The 19208-nt window shown below is 38.0% G+C and overlaps 1 protein-coding gene across 1 annotated transcript in view; it reads left to right on the forward strand.

Moving 5' to 3' along the window:
• The window catches only part of PLOD2 (procollagen-lysine,2-oxoglutarate 5-dioxygenase 2), a 47517-nt gene that overhangs the window by 16837 nt on the left and 11472 nt on the right, over positions 1–19208 (forward strand). The window contains exons 4-10 of the mRNA XM_048954546.1: positions 5021–5184; positions 6533–6645; positions 8318–8381; positions 9108–9205; positions 10593–10694; positions 14197–14322; positions 16032–16153. Coding sequence (XP_048810503.1) covers positions 5021–5184; positions 6533–6645; positions 8318–8381; positions 9108–9205; positions 10593–10694; positions 14197–14322; positions 16032–16153 — 789 coding nt within the window. The remainder of the gene's footprint in view (positions 1–5020; positions 5185–6532; positions 6646–8317; positions 8382–9107; positions 9206–10592; positions 10695–14196; positions 14323–16031; positions 16154–19208) is intronic.

Below are 19208 nucleotides of genomic sequence, written 5' to 3' on the forward strand. Positions count from 1 at the left end.
CATAAAAATAGTAGATTCTGCTTGGAGCAATCACTGCTTTTTTAAAAGGATTTACAGATGTAAGAGTTGCTCATAGTTCTGCTGCCTCGAGGGGGTGAAAAAATGTTGTTGGAGCTGACAAGCTTTCAGGCAATCGTGCATCCATCCCTCTTTCTGCTGCGGTAGTGTGGGATGTGGCTGAGGGCTGGGAGCTGGAGGACTGGCAAAAGCAGCTCCAGAAATAATATGGCCAGAAGAGACCAGAGTGTGATCTCCGTCCGTGAAGTAACAGTGACACGGAGGAAGCTGGAAAACAGGCTTTTGAGGAAAGCACTTAGTGAGAGAACTCCTTTTATGTGCTGGAGAGCTGAAATGAGGCACTGTGCCATACAGACCCCCAGTGCCTGCTGTGTCTGCAGATGGAAGCATGGAGATAGGGCTGCTGTGGGTGCCAGATTACTGGTCACAGCATGGCTATGCCTAAGCATATGAGCCTGTATAATGTGCCTAAGCATATGAGCCTAATATAATGAGCCTCCTCATTGGAGGCCAGATAGCCTTCTTTCTGTTGCAGAAAGCAGGGGATACAAGGGGTTTTGAACACATTTACTTTTTTTTTTTCTTTTTCTCTTCCTGTGTGTGACAAGAGAATGCTGAGAGCAGGTAAGGGACCAGCTCATGGTAGCCACTAAGGCCTCTCACACCCATGCTAGGGTCACTGAAGGATCCTACAAGGAGGATGTGGGGCAGGCCTGGAGCTTGTGCATGGTTCACACTCTGTTACCAGCTCATCTTGAAATGTATGCTACTAAATTTTCCTTCAGTAAAGGAAAAATTCCTACTTTGAATTCAGTAAATTCAGTAGAGTACTTTGAGCAAGCTTTATATGGGAAATGGATTTTTACACTTCTGTAACTTCAAACTGTATGTAACTTTTAGAGCTACATATTCTTGTTCGTTCGTTTGTTTTCTTTCTAACTTGATTAACAGTTTTCTGTTCAATAAGAAGAAAAAGTAACTTTGTAAAAATCAGTATGTACATGCTCCTAATGTTCTGGTGATCATGTGAGACCTGAAAGATATTTGAGAGTAATGAGGGGAATTGTTCTGATCTGTATGAGGCTCAGATAAATCATCTGTTTACTTAATGCTCACTGCTTATATTGTCTTATTGTTTTCTAACTTATAATCTCAGTACCTCACTATTTTTCCCTATATGGTAAAATACTTAAATTGATTTGGGTATAGCTCAAATTTCTCCAACATAATGTTTTATATCCAGGATGGGCTGTCTGAGAGGGAGATGGATGAGAGAATACAGCAGACCATGTGTGTTCAAGTACAGATGTCATAATCTTTCTTGCCATGAAAACTTGCCATTTTAAGCCTCCTGGGTTCTTGAAGGCTATAATCCCAAATACATGTTGATTTAAAGCTTTTGGGACAGACTCCAAGTAGGAAAAAAAAATATTTTTCTTTCTGATTCTAGCATTATGTTTTAATTATAATGAGTCTTTACATTTCCAGGAATCCTTGTTATTGATTTAAACACTGAGAAATGTGGCATATCTATAGGAAATTCCTTTCTTTTTCAGGTATTTTTCTTTATATTCTCTGTGAAGCATTTGGGATGTTAATCTTGGTGGGGGGTAGAAGGAATCTCCTGGTTTATTTACTGTAACTAGGTGAATAATTTACAATGAACTTTTTGTGCAGCTTCTTGCTATTTTTTGAGCAGTGTTTTTTATGTGGCTCGCAATTCTGGAAATAGTTTCAACTTTTTTAGTAGTCAGCTTGTGTCTAGGTGCAGATGGAATACAATTGAAATTAGGTTTGTTTTTGTGAGAGCTAGCTGCTGGTTTATTTTGGACTGTTTCAGACTGAACTGGCTAACGGCCAGCACAGACTGGGCTGAAATGGTTGGTGCTGTGACTGTTCACCCAGAACTCCCACAGAAATCTGCTTGTGTTGTAGAACACTGTTGAAGTCTCGATCATTTTTTTAAAACATTTGCCAGGAAATGAGGGATAACCATTTTGAGATATGCAGAAAGTGCCATTGAGGTATGATTCTGTCGGAAATGCATTGCAAACAACTAAGTGTGCAGCCTAACAGTCCACTTCAATAATATGAAATATGGGACCTGCATTGCTAGTTGCAAATCTCCCTTGTTTGTACATGGAGCTCTTTAACTTGCAGCTCAAATAGGAACAGGTCTTTATTGTTATAAAGCTGTAGATGCAAAGTTGCACGTTCTGTTCTGGAAGATCTGCACCCCGTGATCACTTCCCAGCTGTGACAAGGCACTGGGTGCACAGAGGGTGTGACTTGGGGCCAGAAAAGGAGGAGGGCTGGGTGGATTCCAACCCTGAACATTAACCATCTGGGAACTTCAGGAAACCATCTGGGAACTTCAGGAAATGGGACTGGAGTTGTGGAAACTTTATTTACCCCCTCCACCTCCTAGTTAATCAAAAGGATTTACAAAGAACAAATAAGTGTATGTGAGCTTTTCCAGCTTGTCAAAATGACCTGCCTCCTTCTGGATATATCTTTACTTATTCTTCTCTGTCCAATTCTAAAGTCCTATTCAAATCTGGAACACGGCTCATCTGCTTAATTGTCAAAGATAGTCCTGGAACCCATTTTGCGATGGTCTCAGTGGGGTAGACCTCAGCTGGATCTTTCTTATGATAGGAATTTGGTGCTGTGCCTGACGTAGTAGGGAAGCGAGGCAAATGGATAGGTTTGAGCTTGGCTCAAGAAGTTCTCCATTTGTCAGAGACAAGTAGAACTGTGTAAAGCCACAGATGAGGACTAGCGGTGAGGAGCAGGAGGCTGGTGGAGATCCTGTTTGGGGAGGGGTGTAGGTTACTTCTTGATGAAACAGAGCCACAGAAATTGGTGGAAAATGTACATACATGATAGACTCATGCCCTTGCATAATATCCCTTTGTATGTAACGTTTACAATAATTGCTAATACAATTTAGCTGTTCTGAGTTGAGCTCTGTGCTGTGTTCTGTATTATGAACTGTGCTGCACTAAGTAGCATATCCTTTCCCAAGCAGAGCCTGTGGCTAGCGCAGCATGTTGCTCAGCTTTGGCTTTTTTTCCAGAATGACACTCATTGGGAAGCAACGTTCCAGGGGTGTTTGGTTCCTTCCTGCAGCTGCAAATCATTGCAGCAGCAGCACTAACCTGATCAAAGAGGAGAAGCACAGCCTGCCATAAGCTATTAAGTTAAAGCCTCAGACAAATCTCTGTTTTTGTCTGTCTGCAACTCTTCTCCTGTTTCTTGCTTGTTCTTCAGGCCCATTCTGGCTTTGAATCAGACTACACTAGCTGAATGGAAAAGGGAGGAAAGTACTGTTCTGTATATTTTGGGCAGAAGCAGGCAGTTTTTGCAAAACTGGGGAAGCTCCAAAATGTACAGTACATTTTTCTTTTTTTTTTTCTTTTTTTTTTCTTCTTCATACACTCTTCTGCCAAAGTTACAGAAAAACAAAACAGTGAAGGTTTGCAGAACCCCACTTACTTTATATAGACTACATAACACACTTCCTCTCCAGGGCTCTTGCTTTGCTCTGCGGTGGAGATCCATTGCATTTGTAAGCCAGCTGTTGTTCAGTTTTCTTAGTCCAATTGCATGAAATCCCCTTTGAAGAAAGGACGTTTTAAATAATTCGGAACTGTAACAAAGAAGCACCAGAAGGCAGTAAGAGTTGGTTTCTTGGCACTATTGCTGAGTAACACATTGCAATGCAAAAAATTCTGTTTACTGCTCGTGGGATACTGCTGTCCTATCTCCTAGCCTGGCTCAAATACTTAGCAAGAACAAAATCGTGATAAAGATGAGACCTTTGGAGCTGATAGCTGTACCTTTCCTCTGCCCTATTTCAGGACTGCAGATTTTAGGTACCTAAGGCAGATGCATGAAATAAGAATATCCCCATAAACAAAACAGCTGAGACACTACCATTAAATTCAGATATTTTGTTTCTTCTGCCAGAGATTAGTCTGTTACGCTGTGATCCCAATATTTCCTCACTTCATGCCATGTGAAATGAACCTTGAAGTGTTTTGTGCATTAATGCTTTTATATGTTGATCTTGAGCATGAACAAAGGAGCCTTATGCTTTAAATTATTTAATCATTTACATTCATTTCGTGGTTTTTCAGAGGATTTGATTTAGATTTTGTTCTACAGCAAGGAACCGCTGGGTTCACGATACTCCATCACTATATGACCTTTGCCAAAGCTTCACCTTTTCTGCTTTTGGCTAATGCTGGCCTCCTCTTACGGATAACTCCTTGGCTCCTTGGTTTAGATATCAGCCTTTCCAACTTTCGGTCTTTGTGATTGAGAATCAGGAGTTAAATCTGATGAACACATAAAAAATAGGCTACTTTTATAAGTAAATATTATGAAGTTTAGGGTCTTCTGAAGTCTTCAGCACATCAAAAAAGTTAAAGCAGAAATTTAAATATTGTGAAGATGTAACACAGTTTAATGATAGTCTGTTGAGAAATGATATATTTTGAGAAATAAATGTATGTGCCTAAGGAGATGTCAGACAGAAGTCTGTGCCAATGTGTTTTGGAACAAGATCACCCCAAGTTTCCCAGTAAGTCATCAGTAAGTTCTCCTTCATCTACAAATATATATGTTTTTCCTTTTAAATATAGAACTCCTTCTTTTAAAGATGCATACTTACATTTTACTCAAAATATGTGAAACTTGAAAATCAGTTTCAGGTAGAAAAATTCTGAATGGAGAAGAAATGTGGAAGGCTCAGAAAAAATAAATGGAAATGGAAGGGGAAGCTGTTGGTTAAATAATATTGATTGAGGACTTATTTTCCCAGAAGATTGTAGGATTTTTACATATGATACAGTTTTCAGAAATATGATGTCACTTTTCAGAAAAGAATGGCTGTCTGATTTTGATGTTTACATTTGAATAATCAAACCATTTGTTGCTTTGAACACAGAATCATTAAAATCAAACCAAACAGTGGACATCTTTTCTTCATTTTCAGCTATGATGTAATCTTTGCGGGAGGACCTGAAGAACTGCTAAAGAAATTTCAGGAAACAAATCATAAAGTAGTGTTTGCAGCAGATGGACTCATTTGGCCAGATAAAAGGCTAGCTGACAAGTATCCTATGGTCCGGAGTGGAAAACGATTCCTGAACTCAGGAGGTAAGTGTGATTTGTGAATATGCTAAATCTTGAATTTGAGCGTGATGCTTTCATTATGTTTTATGTCTTTGTATGTGTAGGTATTCCTGAACTCCCGAGGAACTCACTGAAGATTGCATTGCTGTTTACCACTCTGTCCCTTGAACGTCTGCTCTTTTGTTCTCAGGAATAGATTTCCTTCGAAATCCCATGGTATTTTTGGCAATGCCGCTGAGTGAAGCATGTAAATCAAGTGAAGCCTGGGGCATAAATGCCCTGCAATGAAATGCTATGCAGGGACCACCCAGTTACTGGTCTAGGGGTAGAAGTATAAGGTAGTACATGCTGTTTACAGGGACAGACCATGAGCTGGGCCACAGAATTTCCTGCCTTGTTGGTACCCTGGTTTCTAAGGTATCTCTGCACCTTGTGCACAAATGCTGGTGATGACTGCCTGTCCCCTCAGCATGGCTTGGATCATTTGATTCAAGGGAAGTGTGGGTTACTCCCATTAATCTCAATGCAGTGTTAATTCTGAAGTCTCCTTTAGATGCCAACTTTGTTAATTGTTTTGCAGGTGATTAATACATGTGTGCATTGACTCTGACACTATTTATCTGCTACAGAGCACAGTACTTCCCTCTACCTGGATAAACAGTCTAGGCACTCTGCAGATCTGAGTGTCCCCACACTTTCTCTTTGCCTAGGCTATCAGGCTATCATCCCTTTTTTTTCTTTCTTTTTTTTTTTTTTTTTTTTTAATCTGTCTGGGTTTTTTTTTGTTTTGGTTTGATTTGGCTTAAGTGTAATGCATTTCAGGTTCAAATTCAATTCCACTTGTAGTTCTGGCAGGATCAGTTTCAGGCTTCTCTGCCAGTAGGAAGTGATTCCTTCAGATATTCAAAAGCTGTCTGGACACAACCCTGGGTAATGTACTCACAGGGACCCTGCTTGATCAGGGAGGTTGGACTAGATTATCTTCAGTGCTCCCTTCCAATCTCAACCATCTGTGATTCAGTGACTGGTGAAAATGAAGCTTTTTTTCTACAGTGGGCTTCCTTCTTGGGAACTGTAGTAGCCTGGTCTCATGCTTTGGAGTTTGCTGGACCATCTGAAGCATATCTGTTTCCATCTTGAACATGTCTCTTTGCTATTTTTTACCTTAAAATAGTGTTACAATAAAAATAACCTGTAATTGCAAACTCTTTAGAACAGAACTAATGCATATCACAGAAAACTAGATTTTTAAGCCAAACTGTATGAATTTCATACATTGGCACCAAACACTTTGAATGAAGTCCTTGACTGAGGGACAGCATTGGCAGAGAAATGCTTTTTATGGAAATAACTTGTGTGTTTAATATTGCAGGATTTATTGGTTATGCTCCGTATATAAATCGTATTGTGCAGCAATGGGATCTGCAGGATAATGATGATGACCAGCTGTTTTACACCAAGATCTATGTTGACCCATTGGCGAGGGTAGGTAGTGGCTGGCTTTCTCATCTCTTTCTGCTTGAAATAACATGCTGCTCCTCATAAAACATCAGGAGATAAAAATAAAAGGAATGCTGTCTCCTTCTTTCCTGAATGCCATGTTGACAGTGGTGTTTGTTCTCTGGAGGTTCCTACTGTCAGAGTGATGAACAGTCTTCGGAAGGGTCATGACTTGAAATACAGTTTCAGGCTGCCTGCGGATCTAGGCAGGCTGTGCTTCGTTGTTAGAAATAATAGCTCTGAGGTATATGATTAGGCACATTCATCTCAATGAGGGTCCCATGTAGTCTGCAGTTTGACAGCCAGAGAATGTGGCATTTTTCCAGGATTTCACTGAACTACTTGCTGATCCAGAGTTTTTAGATTTTGGGTTGCTGCCATTTCAGGTCCTGCCTGGAGCTGCATCCAACTCCTCAGCTTTTTATGCAGATATGTTCAGTAAGTCTGCATCATAAATTGTGGGGGGAGACCTCTCCAAGCCCTAGCTTAACAAAGCTCTGTGCTGATTAGGAGCCTTAAAACATAGTAGATCAGAGGCATGGGCTGGGTACAAGAAAAAGTGGGTTAAAAAGAGTAAACAATATTTTGATGCAAGAAGACTTCTAGAAGTTGATATTTTAGAATTTCGAGATTGACTTTGGTCACTTGGGTGCATAAGGCAGGTCTAAAGTCTTTGAAATGTATGTATGTTCTTTTAAGTTCTGTTGAGTTATGCCTGTGATGTAGGGCATATTTAGATACAAGTACAGAAATGTTTGAATTGTCTTTATGAAAGTTAAGTCAGATGCTAGATATGCAATTGAAAGGACAGTGCGTAGAGACGCTCGAGCTTACTCTGCACCAAACTCACAAGTAATGTATTTAGCTGTCTGAACTGATTGTCTTCTAGACAAAAAAGTGTGTACCTCTGCAGAGGGCACCACTACACAGTGGTTCAAAACGCCCCCATAGTACTGCCTATAGTTACTGGCTACATACAGAGATGTGGAGATTCTATAAGATTCTATACGCTTCTTAAGTACTGATCCTCTGTACAGTAGTGCTCAGAACTGTAGAATATGCAAGGAAATCTTGGATGATTCGAAACAAAGTACTCATATCTAAATAACAGCTTTTAAATCTATTTTAAAGGATATGTCTAATTGAGCAAGTGTTAAAAACTTTTGAACAAGGTACACTAAATGTGAGTGTAGGTGAGTTTAATAATTTAGTACTAGGAATATGTTTTGAGCGAAGGTATTTTCTGTTCTGACGTGATACTCAGATTTGGCACGCTGTTATTTTGAAACAGTGAAATGCAGTGATTTTGATTTAAGAACTGCTAGTGTGCTTTGTTGGTGTTCCGAGAACTGTCAATATCTCTAAGATAAGATATAGATTTTCTTTAGCATATCCTCCTAAATTGCAGTTTCTTTGAGGAGTTATGGTCTTCATTCTACAAATTTAGATGAGGCTTTTGCATATGTAAAACTAATTGCTATACAACTGCACAAGTCAGGAATCTAGGAAAAACTTAACAGTGTAAAACTAAGAATTCCATTTGAGAATTGAGTGTCAGGTAGCTTGGCCTGTTTAATTTACTGTTGCTTCTTATAGGATTTCAGCAAAAGCTTTGGCTTTTTAGAATACCTCAATATCTTTGCTACTTTTATTTCAGGAAAGCCTGAACATTACTTTGGACCACAAGTGTGCTATTTTCCAGACTTTAAATGGAGCTGTTGGTAAGCATATGCTTTGTATGTTGTGTTTCATTAACCATGTTATTAAAACTGTAATTGCAAAGCCATCGATACAGTTCCTTAAACATACGCTCTTCTGTTGTGATGAAATATTTGGGTGGGTAAACCAGATTTCCAGTTCAGCCACAGGCTGAAGTTTGATTTTAAAATAGCAAAAATAATTTTAAATAAATGAAGTTATCAATATTTCTGAAATTAGGAACCAAATTTCTATCAGCCTTTTACAAACTTAATTACCATCTTCACTCCTGTAATTAAAATTGCATTTTGGTTGTTATGTGTAATAGTTTGTGAAATAATGACTAATTTCCTTTCTTAAATTGTCTTGAATTAAAATTGGAAGCTACATTTCTACAAGCTTCCTTCCTTACCTTTAACCTGCAATTATGTAACAACTTTGAATTCAGATCATATCTAAAGTAACTGATTTATTTATAAATTCCTTTGTTCAAGAGTAAGTTTTTAAGCAGATTTTATTCAAATTTTAAAGGCTGCTGCTGGCAAACTCTGAAGTTTAATGTAACATGCAATTCTTGGTATAAAGCATTTAGAATTGAGGGTCTGTTTAAAAACCAAAAAAAGCTTCCATATAAATACCTTTGACAATGACAACAACAATAGGATGTACAGTACCAGCAAGAACTTAGAGAACTCTGAATTTTTATCTTTTTATAAACCTGTTTTGGCATGATCCTTGTTAATTTGCAGATGAAGTTCATCTGAATTTTGAAGAAGGGAAAGTAAGAGCAAGGAATTCTGTGTATGAAACATTACCGATTACTGTTCTCGGAAATGGTCCAACTAAAGTGAGTGGCATTTTTCTCTTGATTTTGTGCAAAGACAGCAATTTTAGCTCAGGCAAAAACAATGGAATAGTCTGAAATAGTTATGACCACTACTAACTTCTAATTAATATTAATAAAAATTGCATGGGTAAACAAGCCATTCTAGCAGCTTTCTACATCATTATTTTGTTGTCACAGTAACTTGATAGCACTGCTGAAACAACTCACTCCACTCCCAAATTCACGATAGCAAGAGATATTAGAAGTGAATAACTTGATGTTAATTTGTTCATTACCAGAAAACAATTTTTAAAGCTAGTGAAGAATCATAGAACTGTAGAATCCTTAGAGTAGAAAGGGACCTCAGAAGGCCATTAGGTCCAACTCCTCTGCAATGAACAGGGATACCACAGCTGCTCAGGTTGCCCAGGGTCTGATCCAGCCTTGCTTTGAAAGTCTCCAGGGATGGGAAATCAATCACATCTCTAGGCAAACTGTTCTAGTGCCTCACCACCCTCACTATAATCGACTTTTCCCTTACATCCTACCCAAATTTACCCTCCCTGATCTTGAAGCCATTTCCCCTTGTTCTTTTGCCACAGACTGTGCTAAAGTGTCTTACAGAATCACAGAATGGCGCAGGTTGGAAGGGACCTCAAGGATCAAGAATCTCCAACCCCCCTGCCACAGGCAGGGCCACCAACCTCCCCATTTAATACTAGACCAGGCTGCCCAGGGCCCCTTCCAGCCTGGCCTTGAACACCTCCAGGGACGGGGCATCCACAACCTCTCTGGGCAACATGTTCCAGCACCTTACCACTCTCATAGTAAAGAACTTCCAGGAGGACAGGGCAGCCCAGGCAATCCATCCTGTACACATTTTGTTCAGCGCCAATTCTGAAAGCATTAAGAAGGTAGATGCTGCTTTAGAAGCCAGCCAGTAGAATGTGTTTTCAGTCGTGGCATAGTTTGCCGTTATACATCATGAAAATATGTCTTTTACAATTTCTACATGCTTTTCATGTGGTTGGTCTCTGCATTTTGTTTAAAGTGTTGATTTTAAGATTTAGGAGAATTAACTAGAATCATCTTTTGGCATGAAAACATGCACAGCAGCTTTTGAGAGCTGGATCTGTAGTTTGTTTCTTATAAGTCTTGCATGCATTTAGTTGGTAGTTTGTCTGCTTACAGTTTTTTTTTTAACATAGAAATTAAAAGGATATCACCTCTGGCTTGTAAATAATAAGAAAGAAATAGGTATTTTTATGTTAATTTCTTTTTAAGATAAAAATACAGTCATTTGCCTTTAGATTTAAGGCATTAAATTATTAAGCCTGAGTTCTATAAAGAGTAAAAATCACCAGCTGCATGCACATCTGATTAACCTGAATTGTTCATTTGTTACCAGATTTACTTGAATTACTTGGGAAACTATATCCCCAATGCTTGGACACGGGAAACTGGATGCACTATTTGTGATTTAGACATGCTGGATCTGTCAACAGTAACGGTAAGAAAACTTGTGAAACAAGAGCAAAACCATTGTGAAAGCATTTGATAGGTATGTAGTGATTTCTGATTCAAAAAGGCTTTGGTATGCACTCTTATGTTTAATAGGCACCTGAGGATATTTTGTCTCATATATGAAACTATAAGGAAGGAAGTTTAATTTACTGAAAATGCCAATACTTGTGGAAATAATTTCATGCATGCATTTAATATAGGTATTACTGTAACTAACCCCTTCCCCAAAAGCCCTCAGATCCTCTGTTCACTGTATTTCATTTCTTGTCTGTAGTGAAGACATGAATGAGGACAGAGCTTAGAGGGTCATGGGGGTTTAGGATAGCACAAAAGAAGTGATGGTTTGTTTGGCACTGAAAGTAGTGTGACAATTTCTGGACAATAAGAAGCTTGTAGAATGGGATATAAATTCAAGAAGTTATTGCAGGAATTGTAATCACTTTCACATCCTTTTAATATACATATATATTTACACATACATCTTTAATTTGAAAGTAGAACATTCTTCTGATGTTCTGCTGAAAGTTTTTGCACTCTCAGCTATATGTTAAAGTTTACCTGAGGAAAAAAAGTTAAGTTTTGTCTGAGGGTGTTGCCTAAGGGGTAGTTTAAACTTAAAGCCATTAATGGAGAGTACCTTGCAATGATTGACTGGATAGCTTTTTGTATAGTTTAAGTACATCTACTTGGAATGGATCTTCCTTACTGTAGCTCATTCTTTGGACATCATACCTCACTCACTCTGCCAGCAGAAATAGTGAGACTTTTCCTTGGCTTCTGTGGAAGTGTTTACCTCTGGCATTTCTTAGTACAAGCAGTATTTCATTTTCTGAATGCGCTTTCTGTTCTGGCCTGGCTGGTTGCTACTTAACAAGAAATCTTTAGAATAAAAAGCAATCATATAATCACGGACTGTTTGGGGTTGGAAGGGACCTTAAAGATCATCCAGTTTTAAGCTCCCTGCTGTGGGCAGGTTTGCCACCCACTAGATCAGGCTGCCGAGAGCCCCATCTAACTGGCACTGGGGTTGCTTTATTTGATTTTGTGTATTGGTGCGCTCATATCTCCTGAAGACTTTTTCATTGTTGCTCTTTTCACAAGAAAGTCAGGATCAGTTTTGTTGATGCCAAGTTGTTATGAGCTTTGAGTTCCTTCAGATGAATTCCGACATATGTTCTTGACTTGATGAACTTAGCTGCTGCTGTTCAAACATCTTGGGCTGAGTCTGACATGCAGACCTTGATTTGACATCAGAGGAAGATGCAATGGCCAGACACTTGGTTTTCAGCCCATCACATGAGTTTAGTAACGTTATTTTCTGAGGTTTATGCAAGGTGGAGGGGATAGAAGCATCACCTTGGGCCCTGCTGGTTGAGCAGTAGCATCCAAGGTGCTCCCTGGGGACAGTTTGAGTAGTAATACAGTTCTAATAGCCTAAATTAAACTGAACAACAAATTTAATGTTCCTTTGGCTAATGCTTAAATCCTGAGGCTTTTTACTAGTGTAGAAAATTTTGCATGTGAGCAGCAAGGATGACTTCACTGCTCCTTGTGTTGCATTGGCAGCTCCTGGACTCTTTTGCAGTATGGCTTCAGAGTGCTGCCCCGTGTTTCTTCAAAAATTATCACACACTTTCTTACTGCTAGTGAAAAAATAAGCTTTAAAATGTGGAACGTATGTCCTTTAGTAAAAGAGTGAAAATCTGTTAGAGAAAATGCAGTATCACCTAGAGCAGCCTGAGTGCTCCTGAAGTGTTTTTCCCAGAGCATAACTGGGAAGAAGCAAAGTTCAGAATTGATAAATTCACATACTGGGGATTAAACTTGTTCATTCAGACATAGATTCAGATAGTGAAGTCACACCTCCTTATAAGTATGGGGAACGATGCTCTAGATCAATTAACTCTGCTTTATGGAGATAAAATGGCAGTGCAATTTGCAGGAATGTCAAACTCTAGTCCTTTAAACCTGCTTTTGTTACACTCTTGACTTTTAGTGTAGGCATTGGAGCCAATCAGTTCATGCTCCTGTATTTTGAAGGATTATTAGTAATTCGTGCTTGTCCCTATAATCTTTGCAGATCCAAATGTAACCTGCTTCTCTTTCCTCAGGAAAACATAGTGAAATGTCTTTGAATTAGAAAAATATGCACAATAAATTATGATAGCAGTACTGTTATTGTTAGCATGTTTGTTCAGTAAACCCAGTGGCACAGGCTGCTTTCCTCATCACTTGTGATCAGTGTTATCAGTATCAGTCCAACTCCAGTCACAACAGAGTAGTCTCCACGCAATGCTGCGGCTGCTGCTTTCAGGACGTGTGGGTGCGCATACCTTCATCAGCTGTTCTGAAGTTGTTGGGCTGTCTGTGTGACTGTCTGCTGGGTTTGCAGATGAAGTCATAAATAAGAGGCATTCTGGGTAAGCACTTGGTGTTGTAATGTTTCCTAGCACACTTGCCAATTTGTTTCTGGACTTCCAGTGCAGACGGTGATACTGTGAAAACTCAACATGCGCTGATTGTTTATCCAGATGCTTTTCAAGCAAGTATGGGCTTGCTCAAGGAAAACTAACTTGCAGTCTTCTATAGGCATATAAGGTTTCTCTCAGAGCCTCTGGCAGGCTTAGATATTTGTATGGACTGTCTACTTTGGAAGGGGAAAGAAGCTCTGTTGAGTCACTGCATTTGTGTAGGTTTAAAGACCTTTGAATGTTGAATTTCTTTGTCTCAAATAATGCAATAATGTATTTTAGGAACACACGAGTTCTGTCTAGTTTATTTTAGCAGCCATGATCTCTGCATCAAACACATGCAAAACAGGAATTTTAAAAGATGTGAATTGATATGAGATGTTGGCTTCCTTGGGTGTAAGGGGAGATGCTCTGGTTAGAGTTTATGACAGCTCTTAATAAAATCAATAAGCAGGGAAGTAATGCAGAACTCATTTATGATAGCTATGGGGTATAGTGCATATGAAAGGATGTGCAAGGCTTTTGCAGTCTTTGTCTTAATGACTGAAATATTTTGATAATTCTTTATCAGTTAATTACTTTTAAAAAAATAGTTCCTCATACTTTGCTGTAAATCTCTCATGTATATACAAATTATTCAAAAACAAAACAAAACACCACAATTTTTGCTATGCATTTCTTGTATTTAGTTCTGTACTTTTTGCTGTTAAAACATATTTAATAGAGAGAAATTACAAATCTTTTTACATTAGTTTTGGACTTCGATTTCTCAGTTTCTGTTATTGGAATTCAAAAAGTTTTCCAGTGATACTGAATCCATTATCTTTGCTTTGTCAGATAATTCACAAAAACATGGGTAGCAGCACATCAGAGCTAGTTGGCTTAGACCATTTCAAAACTGTGCAGTCAAGTTTATTACAGCATGGCATTAGTTGCTTTTTAATAAAACTATTCTTAGAAACAAGGCAAGTCAAGTTACTGGTTGTGTCAAAATATCATTTTTTTTTTTTTTTTTAGGAATATCCCAGGGTAAAAATTGGTGTTTTCATTGAACAACCCACTCCTTTCCTACCTAAATTTTTAGACAGACTGTTGACTCTGGATTACCCTAAGGAGACTCTCAGTGTCTTCATTCATAATAATGTAAGTATGTTACTATTCTGAAAAGCTTCATTTCGTAGAAGTCATGGTATGAATAAAAATGCAGGTGAAAAGTATGTAGATTTTCTGTATACATATTTCTTAACTGCATAGGAGGAGGTAATGTTTCATAATTTATTTTACAGAAGTGGAAAAAATACAGTAGTGAAATGAAGTTCAGTCAGTGCTTGTTGAAATCTACTGAAACAAACTACTTAGAAATTGAATTTTAAGCTGTATGCTTCTGAGAGAAGTACTAATTGGTGTAATAACAATAGTTGTCACTGGATTTGCTTTTCCTTTTGTTGTTGATATCCCATTTATGTTTCTTTTGATGCTGTTGCTGGGTGCCAGGGGAAAGACCATTGTGGACAGATAGATCTTGAATGGCAGTATAGATTAGTTGCTTTCTGAAATAGATTTAATGGTTTCTGCTAATTATCTAATGATCTGGTAATACTAATACTTCACTAGTGACATGCATCAGTATTACTATTTGCATGAGTGAGGCGACATGTATGTGCAAGTCTCATGGACAAACAGCGTTGCAAGATGAATGTCAGGAAAAAATTAGAATTTTGTTTTTTTGATTGGGCAGACATCACTGTTAACGTAGCACAACAGTCCTGAGTAACAGAGCAGAGCAGAAGCAGAGCTGAGTTTTAAAGTTCTCAATGCCTTTTGGAAAGGAGTTCTTAAAGACATAAATATGATCTGCAGATAGGAATTGTAGACTAGGCTAGGGTTCATTGCTTCAGCCATAAGTTGAAAGATGTTCAGAATGAATTTAAGACTGAACAGCTTTTCAATTATAGGCAGGAAAAAACCATCACCTTTAGTTACTGTGAAGTTATCTGTTATAGCAAAGCCTAACAATGAGGACAGTGATCTGGAAGGATTGTATACTACTGAGATCCCTTACATTAGGGGTAGGGTAATGAGAAATGAAAGAGACAACCACTGGGACTACTTTTCTGAGAGGATGAATGTGCAGCATTTTTAGTTGATTGAAAAAATAAGATTTGGGTTTATCACGTTAGAGCAAGATAATAGATGAATACCCCTGAACTCTAATCTCAACCTCTTCTGTCACCATCACTGCTTCTAGAAATGATACCACCAAGCTGTTTTGCCTACTTTGTTAGCCAAGGCTGATGACATTCTAAATTTCCTTATTGCAAGCACTCTTGAGTGTGGTTTCATTCCCAGCCACCTTGGTAGCAGCGAATGATTTCTTCCAACTGGCTGCTCTCTTCTTAGGGAGAATGGAGTAGGAGTTGTGGTCTGGAGCTGGGGCACATGGTGCACAGCTGTCCTTCTCTGGCTGGGCACCACAAGTGGCAACTCCCCTCTCTCTAAAGCCCTTCTGGTGTGACATAAAAATCCCTCTGTGCCAGTGAGGTTGAGGATGGAGTTCGATGTTTGTAAAACAAGTATTGTGATAAAATGCTGCATATACAGTTTGTGAATTGCATCACTGGTTTGGATGTACAGGTTTGATTCATACTGCTGATGTGTTGGCTTTTTTTGTAAAACTTTGGACTAAAGCACTTGATTTTTTTTTTTATGATAGCTGTACTGGATTATCTTCAAATACTGCTTGCCATCTGTTTGCTTAGGATAGAATACAATTTGTTCTTGGACACTGTGTTTATGATTTCACAGCAATTTGTACCTTTCATTCACTATAAACAATGTTAACATGATTACAGGAGGTTTACCATGAAAAGCACATCAAGAAATTCTGGGAAAAAGCCAAGAACATTATCAGAAATATAAAAATTGTTGGACCTGAAGAAAATCTGAGTCAAGCAGAAGCCCGGAACATGGGAATGTAATTTCTGATTTTTAAATCCTTTATAATGGTGCATCCACTAACACTTTTTTTTTTCTTTAATGTATATTACTTTGCACATTAAATACTAACGGTCTCACATCTTAAAGTACAGAAGTGAAAGGTTTTGTCTAGAACAAGCCCTGAATATATAATATTTACTATTGAGTATTTTATGGCTTCTGTTTAATAGAAAAGCTATTGGTTACTTGTAGGAAAATGTCTCCTTGTTGGACTACTCTATTTCAGTAGTCTACAGCCCTGACTTCTGATGAAGGCACAGACAAGAACAGACTGAAGAAATAACTGAGGACTCTTTATTTTTACATTATGCTCAGCATAAACATGAATATATATTAAAATATCTGACATTTTTTTGTTATATTCAGAGTTTAAGAGTATAGCATGGCATCAATTGAGAGAAGGGACTTGTCTTGGTGTTCTTGGAATTTTGTTTGTACAAGGTTTTGTTGCTCGAAGCCACTGGGAAACTGAAATTTGGCTGGGCTCCAGGCTGGCCTCTCCCATAGCCTTTCTAGGAAATATTATCCATGCCCACAGTGGCAGAAGCAGCCATTCACATAATAAAAAAGCATTATTTTTAGTAAACTCTAAGCAGTTAGCTACACCATTCACAAATTGTTTGAACTAGAAATAAGTGTAATATGTATGAGATGAGATCATCCCAAAATTATTTATTTAGAAAGCTAAGTATGATCTTATATGTGAACAATGTACATGTCACCAACAGTTGCTCGTTTCCTTTTGGCTGGGATAGGACAAAATCAGGGATAGGACAAAATCAGGTTATCTGCAAACTTCCTTTCACTCTTGCTCTTCTTGGCCAGCCTTCTGATTGTCATCAGCTTCTCTGGAATGATTACTTTTTTCCTCAGAAAATCTAGCTCAAAATTTAGATGTTCATGACAATGACAGTTCCAGTAAAGCAAATTATTAGCCCTCAATTCAGATAGCTTCCAATGCAACCTCTCTTGTTTCTCACTAATATTGCAACAGAAGTTGCTTTGTAACAGAGATTCTTCAAATCTTTTTTAATGGTTTGGTTTGCAGACACTGATACATTTATTTCTCCTGCATCTCTCCACACATTAATTGATAATTTTGTTTTATTTGCTTCAGATGTGTATTCACTATTTCTCCAAATTAACTGATTTTACTTTATTTCTAGTAGGTTTAGAGTGAATTTGGTATTCTTACTTGCACATTTCACTCTAAAAGATATTTATCTGATGCAGCTAACATTTATTTTTTGTTGGTTTTTTTTTTTTTTTAATGCAGCTAACAGTTAATGCAATTCAGTGCCTGGAGTTGAAATTAACAAAAGAGAAGTTGGGCATTGAAGGTGCAGTTTGTTTTCAGGAGAATACTTTTGAGTATATAATGTAGCTACTCAGTTTTCTTCTTACATCATTTTTCCCCATTTTGTCTTAGTAAAAACTGGTGATAAGTCATGATGAAGTTCTTAGTGAGTGAGACTTTCACATTTAATATACATGTGAGTAGAATAACTTTTTTTCCCCCCACCCATATCCATGCAGCAAACTTCTGCCTGCTTTTCTCGTTCATTTAATAAGTAATAGCAAGGGATTTACTTTCCAGATGTCTATTAATATGGAAAAGCCCTCTCTTGAGCTTTGGATAGTTGTATACATTTTGGAAAATGCTCCACATTGCATAACCATCAAAGAGTTGTTACGATTCATCAATATAGACAAACAAGTGCATAGCTTAAACAGGCAGAAACAGAAGGAAGGGGATTAGGGAAAGAAGAAAAATAAAAGAGAATATAAAGAAAAAAGCGTAGTTGCAAATTGAGTTTTTTGTCTTTGCATGTATATTCCTTCAAAATGTTACCTTAGTGGTTAATGCTGGTTGGATTTTGAGATGTACTTTTTCTCTCCTATATGCTTCTTGAAAATTAGAGGACATTACATCAATGTCTCAGAGCTCCCATTTGGTATTGATAAATGATGGCTGGGATAGCCTGTGAGTAGGGCAGATACCTTGGATGTGGTTTAAAGGAAAACTGAGGATTAAATCTCTCAAATGTCAAGTATTGGAGACTTGTATTTTCCTGCTTCTGCTGAGCTGCTTCTTTTGAACTCTTCGGCAGTTTTGGGTTTCAGTCTCAGCATTTTGAATTTCCAGTGTTGCAAAAGAAATACAACTTTCCCACCCGTATCTAATTACAATAGCTTTCAGTTGTAGTAATTGTGGTGATGTTACCTAAGCCTGAAATGCAAAACTAAAGGTTAGTGCTTTATCTGTTCCATGGCTACATTTATTTGTTTGTAGTGATGGTGATAGGAGCTCTGCTGGGAGGAGCAATGGCTGTAGCTGGGATAGTGAGCAGTGCAAAATGAGATCCTAAATGGTAGCAACGTCTGTCCATGTCACCCAGGCACCTTTTCTGTCAAGAGTTCTTTCTGATGGCCTGAATGCTCTCCCGTTGACTCACAGTCCACGTCTGGAGTTGTACTACCAAACTGAGAGGGATATGAAAATGATAAATTGCTAATTCAAATTGTATCTAAACAGCTACAAATGACTTAATGCTAAAGAAATTGGATAGACTATGCGTTCCCCCTATGAAGAAGTAAGGAGATCTCAGGGGAAGGTATAATGTGCAGAACAGTGATTTTGATCCTTCTTAAATGAAGTCAGAGTTCTGGATGGGCTGGTGTTTGTCAGTAAAGTTAATAATTTTTCTGACTGCAAAATACTGTAAGCTAATCTGCTGAGCTTCAGACTTCCAACAAAATAGCTTCGTGTTCTGTTAAATTTACTAAATCTACTGAATAGCCTCCTTGTCAAAAATAATATATATTTTTGTATTTATACCTATAATATATTTAATATTCTTGTTTATAAAAGTTGAAGTTAGAGCTTTCACACTGATTTGCACTGTAGCTACGTTTCCAGACTATTTACGATAGTAATGCTTTTAATGACTTCTCAGTGGATTTTTGAATTACCAAGTACAACTACTTAGCCTGAAACTTTTGATTTAGGGTTTTGTTTGTTTATTTGCTTG

Source organism: Lagopus muta, chromosome 9 (assembly GCF_023343835.1).
Source record: "Lagopus muta isolate bLagMut1 chromosome 9, bLagMut1 primary, whole genome shotgun sequence".
Taxonomy (NCBI): domain Eukaryota; kingdom Metazoa; phylum Chordata; class Aves; order Galliformes; family Phasianidae; genus Lagopus; species Lagopus muta.